The sequence below is a fragment of the Orycteropus afer genome, unplaced genomic scaffold (genome assembly GCF_000298275.1).
Source record: "Orycteropus afer afer isolate SDZICR_OR568_19922 unplaced genomic scaffold, OryAfe1.0 scaffold00289, whole genome shotgun sequence".
NCBI lineage: Eukaryota > Metazoa > Chordata > Mammalia > Tubulidentata > Orycteropodidae > Orycteropus > Orycteropus afer.
In genome coordinates, this window is record NW_006921876.1 from 1,721,203 (window position 1) to 1,728,494 (window position 7,292).

A 7,292-nucleotide genomic window follows, 5' to 3' on the forward strand; every position below is an offset into this window, starting at 1 on the left:
TCCATATACCCCTGTTTGCCTTCACTGACAACTTAGTACTGTATATGCAAAAGGGTTCATATTTGTTGTCTGTACTTCCCATGTACCTCTCTATGTCTTTCTCATCCTCAATGGTGCCATATTGGTCCCTCCCAGGATTTATCATATTTTTTAAATTAGAATTTGTATTATTTATGTTCTTTTAAAATCTTAGGAGAGTCATGTTGTTGTTAGGTGCCATAGAGTGAGCTCCAACTTGTAGCAACCCTAGGTACAATAGAACGAAACACTGCCCAGTCCTGCACCTGAGATGAGGAGAGTCATTAGCTAGCAGCTAATTAGCTAGGTTTTGAAAGTTAATGTTTAAAAAATACATGTGGAGAAAATAAGAGGATGGAAGCTATTTGGAAGGGACAGCTATTAGTTGGTGGTACAAGAGAGAGAAGTGGAATGAAGGAGTGAGGAAAAGAATAGGGGAAAAATCCTTGAGTACAGGCTATAAAAATCAAAGAAAGGGTCCATCTGAATAAAGATTAGTTGACTTTGAACACAGGAAATATGGTACTGGATTTGCCTTGGTGATCTTTTAGAAGCTTTGCTCGACTTACAGAAAATAAACTAGATTAAAAGAATAAAGGAGAGCATAGGTCTTGAGAAACAGCTAGGGAATTATTGGCCGCTCATGAAAAGAGTTTGTAAGAAGAATGAGAAATGGAATGATAATTAGAGGTGGTAGTGGGATTACTTTGAAGATTTCAGCAAGGTAAGAAAACAAAATTGAACAAATGTGACAGGGAAAGGGAAGGATCCAGAGAAGAGGATAAACTGAACCCCTGAGAAAGGGAAGTTAGTGGGAACATAAGTTGATGAGCATTTAAGAGAGGGAAGAATCTTTTCTATGAAAACTGCTGATTGACAAATGTTAATAAAATAGAAAGGTGTGTAAGAGTCTTCACAGATCTCTTTACATTGCATGGGAGCTGGAAAAAACATGGACTTACCAGTTTCAAGATTGAATATGTATACCTTTGAAGCCACAGTGTGAAGATGATAATGGCAGGTCATTGAGAGAATACTGAGAGGATGGATTACAATGGGTGTGGTCATCCCGTAACTTTCTCATAGTACATGAAGGGAAATTTAAATACTGTGTTTAGGGCATACTCTGTACAAATTTTTTTGAAGAAGTGTTTTAAAATGTGATGTTAACATGTGAATGTTTACTTTTGGGGACAACTACGTTGTATTAGCACTAGATTTTTTTTAAACTTATACATGAATGTACTTCTAGCCTTGTATGTGATTAAACTTCACAGTTGTAGAGCAAGGTTTTACATTGTTGTGATATAATGGGACATTCCTTGTATGAAGTAGCAACTTGAATTTTTCCAAGCTGTGAGCTTTGTGAAAGTAAATCAATTAAAACTTGAAATTGCCATGAGTAAAAAAAAAAGTTAAATTAAAATCCTGTGTTTTAAAAGTATATTTTTTAACTGTGTTTATGCAGATTTTAAAGTAGGGGTTGGCAAGCTATGGCTGACCCACAGGCCAGATCAGACCTACTGCCTGTTTTATTGACATTTGTGTGCTCCTTTGTTTGCTTACTGTCCATGACTGCTTTCATGTTATGGACAATGAAAGACACTGTTGTCTGCACAGCCTACAATATTTATTATCTGGATCTTTACAGAAAAAATTTGCTGATACCTGGTTAAAGTTTGAATGAGTATACATTGACATGTTAAGGCATTTATTCTCAGGTGATGAAATTATGGGTTGCTTTTATTTTCTTTTAATTTACTTATATTTTCTGATGTTTCTGCAGTGAGCTGGTATCCTTGGTTCTTCTGACTTCCTCTTTTTAGTCAGCTATATATGAAATTTTTAATAGGACCACTAGATGGGGCAGCAGTTGCAAATTTAGTATTTCTCTAACATACCTAGTACAGAGCTGTAGTGAAAATTGCTGTTTCATTCAAATTGAAGTAAAATCTTCTTTATTTTTTTCTAGTCCCAACGTGGAGTGCAAAAGCATGAGGTTTGGCATGTTGAAGGACCATCAAGCTGTCACAGGAAATGTTACTGCATTTGATGGATCCATTCTCTATCTGCCTATTCAGCTTCAACAAGTGAGACCAAATACACTTTTAGATAAAACTTAAGGATGCTCTGGTGCTATGAGTAATGAATCTCTGAACATTTGAATTGTACTTTGCTGTTCTTGGCGGGAAGATAGATTTCTGCATAATATAATTGGGAGATGTTTCATCTGAATTTCAAGAAATACCTTAGATGAGAAGGAGTGGTTGGAAACTTTTAACCTCAGCAATAAAGAATATTTTAAAATTCCAATTTCAAAAGGATTTTATTGCTAGCTCTTTATTAGGTTTCTGTTGCCAAAGAATTTCTTAAATCCTAGTTGCTCTTGTGATTTTGTCCAGTGTGGGCAGCAAAGTGAGGGGAAAAGCAGAAAAATTGTTAGAGATGGTTTAATTCTTCTAGCACACGGTTGGATTAGATTAAGACATAGTAATTTGATCATTTCTTTTTACTTATATGTATTTATATGTATTTTTTAGACTCTTGAGTTAAAAAGTCAAAGGAAAACTGATGGTGCTGAGATCTGCATTAAGATTCAGTTGACAAAGATCCTGGAGCCCTGTTCTGATTTGTGCATCCCTTTCTACAATGTTGTTTTCCGTAGGTGAGAAAAAAGCTGATTTTGTTTTCCTAGGCTCTTTTCTCTTTTACTTAGTCTTATATTTGTAATAATGCTTTTTAAGAAACTTGGATGGCATAACACTACAGTGTAGGGTGTAGAAGCATTTAATAAATGAGTAGATGATATTGAAACTAACTTTCTCAAAAATTATCTCACAAATGATAGGCCCTGTTTGGGTACATAAAAGTAAGATTGGAGATAGCTAGCTCTAGGAATGAGATTCCTTTTGATTCGTTCACGAACCTTAAAACAGAACTTAGATTCCACCAGCAACACACAACCTTTGCCAAATCATTCATCACAATTTTAGAAATTGGCTCCCTCACATTCTTTCTGTTAATGATGAAGAATAATGGAAATTGAGCCAAGGAAATAAATTAGATTTTTGGTTGGCTAATAAGTAACAAGAGACTGCTTTCATTGTGTGTGCCCAAGATGCTTTGGTCATATTGATTTTTCTTTTAGCAAGATTATTTTCAACATAAAAGCTTCGTTGTACAGAAAGCAACATTTCTGATCCTTTAGACTTCCAAAATAAAATGCAGCTAAGAGCAGTAGAGGTTAATTTTTCAGTCTACTATTAGAAAATTAATTTTTAATTTTTATTTCAGGGTAATGAAACTTTTAGATATGAAGCTTGTGGGGAGAAACTTTTATGACCCTACAAGTGCTATGGTACTACAACAACACAGGTTAGTGGGTTTCTTTCCTTCTTAACTTTCGAATGTTCTGGGAAGAAATTTTTCATTATGACCGTTGTATTTAGGACAAATATTTGAGCAGTATTATATAACAAAAAAACAAAACGAACTCACTGCCATTGAGTAGATGCCTACTCATAGCGACTCCTGTTTGGTTTCTGGGGCATTAAATCTTTAGGGAAGTAGATTGTCCCATCTTCATTCCACTGAGTGGCTGGTAGGTTTGAACCACCAGCCTTCTGACTAGCAGTCAAATGTCTTAGGTAGCATGCCACCGGAGCCCCTGGTGTGTGTGTATGTGTGTGTGTGTGTGTGTGTGTATACATACACATACATATTTATATATGTTACATATGTTATATATGTATAAATTATATATTACATATAATTATAATATTATTATAGTGAATATAATTTATCAGTTAAATCTCTTTCTTGGTTTAGTTTTTATAGTAAATTTGCGATGATGTTGATTTAATTTTTTCCTGGTGCTTTCTCATTATTTGGGAAGGGTCGTATCTGTGCAAATCATTATTTCAAATGGGGATAGAAGTGTCTGTGTTTCTTCTAGAACCCTAGGGTAAAGACCACCTATCTCTTAAGATTGCAGATCTGGCCAGGCTATGCAGCTAGCATCCGGAGGACAGATGGAGGTCTTTTCCTGCTGGCTGATGTCTCCCATAAGGTCATTCGGAATGATTCTGTGCTGGATGTCATGTGAGTAAATGGTGGGATCGAACTTTAACGTGCTGACAATTTTCTGAAAAGTTCAGTGATAGCTGGTAATAAATATAAATAATTTTTATATAAATATAAATAACATTTGGTTATTTGTCTCTGGTTTAGAAGACTTAAGTCTAATAGTACATATCTGAGTTTTTGTTTAATAATATGCACCATGTATGTTGATACAGTAAATATATTCACTGCTATCAAGTCGTTTCCGACTCACAGCGACCCCTCCTTGGGTTTCTGAGGTGATATCTTTACGGAAGTAGATTGCCCAGTCTTCCTTCCAAGGAGTGGCTGGTGGGTTTGAACTGCCAGCCTTCTGGTTAGCAGTCAAATGCCTTAGGCACTAATTTTCTAATGGCTGCATGAAATCCTCTCTTATACATATATCCATGTGCATTTCTGGTTATTTTTAGGATATATATTTAGAAGTAGAATTGCTTAATAAAAAATATATAATTGGTATTTAAATATATATTGGCAAGTTACCCTCTCAAAGACAAACTTTTTCTCACCAACTGTGTATAACCATTCTGTATTACCAAGCTTATACATCTTTGCTTATCTGATAAATTCATTCCTTTGTTCAACATAACTTACTGAGCTCCAGTTAATGTACTGGAGTCTTGGGATATATCAGTTAACAAAACAAAGGAAACTCCATTCCCTCATGGAACTTAAATGTTGTCAATTAGATAAACAACACATAATAATAAACATAATAAGTAAATTGTATAATAAATGCATTAGAAGTGATATGAGCTATGGAAGGAAAAAAGTAGAAAACAAAGTTGGGGGATTAGGAGTAGGAGGAGTGGGGAGTTAGAGTTTTAAGTAGAGTGGTCAAGCTCATTTAAGCAGACACTTGAGAGGTGAGAGTTGACTCTGAATGTGTAGGAGAATGGAATTCTTGGCAGAGGCAACAGCTAATGTATAGATCTTAAGACAGGAATAGGGTTCACTTGTTCAAGGAGGAGTAGGGAGGCCAGTGTGGCTAGAGTAGAGTAAATTAAGTAAGAGTGGTGGAAGAGAGAGAGGAGAAGGATGGAATATTTGGTCATTAGGACTTTATAGGCTATCGTGAGGAATTTAGCTTTTATTCTTTAAAAGCAAAGGACATGATCTGACTTAAGTTGTAAAAGGGTCATGCTAGTTGCTTCATGGGAGCTCTGGTAGCGTAGTGGCTAAGACACTTGACTGCCAACCAGAAGGCTGGTGGTTCAAACCCACCAGCCACTCCTTGGAAGGAAGATGGGGCAATCTACTTCCGTAGTGATACTGCCTCGGAAACCCAAGTAGGGGTTGCTATGAGTCGGGTCTGACTTGACGGCACATAACAACAACAACAAAGTTGCTTGATGGAAAATAGAGTTGGTGAGAAGAGGGTAGAAACAGACCAGTTGGGAGGTGTGGTGTAGTGAGTTGCATGGTGTGGCTTTTCTAGCCATAGTCTGTAACTCCCACCGGGTTACTGGGTGGGACCACAGAAATACATGTCAACTTGGCCGGGCAACTGGTAGTAGTTATTTTCATATAATGAGACTGGCAATTAACTCCGTGGTAGAATTTGCCCTGAGCAACTGAGTAGCTGCTTTTAAACTCCTGATTGTTAAAAGTCATCCATCTGGGGTATTTCTGTTGGCACAGCACAAAGTAATCTTTTGGGAAAGTTCGTGTTCTCTCAGGTGTGTAGCACTCTGATGTTGGGATTGATTGGTTTTGCCACTCTGCCAGACTTAAAATAAGTCTTCCTAGAGGCAGAGGAGGAATCTCACTGCTGACCGAGAGACGGTGGCAGTGGAACCAAGAGGCATGGGACAGAGCCGCAGCTTACTTGGCCCACAGGTCTGTTGCTTCCCTAATAAACCCCATAATCTGTGAATTCTGTGTGGACACTACAGCAAATTATTGAACCCAGCAAAGAGGTGGTAGATGCCGCGGGAGGGACAGTTGGTGTCAAGCTTGGTAAGAGGGCTGGAGGGTGGCGGCATGTCTGGCCTCATAGGGACAGGCCTTGGGCTGCTGATGGTGATTCTGTTTTCCTCTTGTGTAGTTAGATGAGGTCAAAAGATGCTGCCTCCCTGCCCTTTTAGCAGGAGGCTATTGTTTGTAGTAATCCAGTTGAGAGATGAAAATGGTAACAGTGGAGTTGGACGTGGTGAGTAGTAGTCAGATTTTGTGTATATTTTGAAAGTATAGTTCAAGATGAGTTCACGTGTGGAGTGTAAGAATGAGAAAGTGAGGATGATTCAAAACTTTTTTGGATAAATTGGTAATTATATCATCTCACTTAACATTATAAGCTCCTTGATAGTGGGACCATGTATCTTTCACACACACTAGTGTATGCCCAGGCCTAGTTTAGTGACCTACCATGAAGTATGTATGCAAAAATATTTATTAAGTAAAAGGTTATGTCTTCAAATCCATTGTTTCTTTATGGTTTCTGCCTTTGCTTTTCTGCTCAGAAAGATCTAGTTTATTTTATGATTTATTTTTATTTTCAGTGTTTTAAACCATCTGTAATTTATCTGGGTATCATTTGGGATCATCATGATTGTCTTGGTACTAGTATAGAAATTATTGAAAAAAACTTTTAAAAATCTGTAGATTTAAATCACTGCTTTTATCATATGCTAAAATACTTACATTTATTTCTAAATACTTCATTTGGTATATTGATCAAAACTAATTAATACTATTTTAATTACTGTAGTTTTATATTAGATTTTTCTTTTTTAAAGTGTTAACTGTGATTTGTATGAAAGTTTACAGAGCAAATTCATTTTCCATACAGCAGCTTACCTGTACTTTGTGTCATGACATTGACTGTCATTTCCCACAATACAACAGCTCTCCTTCCACTTCCTCCCCATAGTTACCTCCTCTTCCCTGTGTCCTTCCCTCCCATGCACTTCTGCACATGAGCTGTCTCCCTGTGCATACAAAGCCCTCCTGTTCTTCCATGATTGATCCCTCCAAGGAGTTTATCTACCTAATGTAAAAGTTTAGCTTATATACCTGTCTTTTGTTGGGCTGTAAGCCACAGGAGTGGGTTCAATTCCAGAACTGAAGGGCAGCTATGGGCCATAGCCCCAGGGGTTTCACCAGTCTCTATCAGACCAGCAAACCTGGTCTGCCCCCCCCCCTTTTTTTTT

The 7,292-nt window shown here is 37.2% G+C and overlaps 1 protein-coding gene across 1 annotated transcript in view; it reads left to right on the forward strand.

Moving 5' to 3' along the window:
* The window catches only part of PIWIL2 (piwi like RNA-mediated gene silencing 2), a 109,934-nt gene that overhangs the window by 11,696 nt on the left and 90,946 nt on the right, over positions 1 to 7,292 (forward strand). Inside the window, exons 6-9 of the mRNA XM_007950816.1 lie at positions 1,991 to 2,108; positions 2,559 to 2,683; positions 3,313 to 3,393; positions 4,006 to 4,119. Coding sequence (XP_007949007.1) covers positions 1,991 to 2,108; positions 2,559 to 2,683; positions 3,313 to 3,393; positions 4,006 to 4,119 — 438 coding nt within the window. The remainder of the gene's footprint in view (positions 1 to 1,990; positions 2,109 to 2,558; positions 2,684 to 3,312; positions 3,394 to 4,005; positions 4,120 to 7,292) is intronic.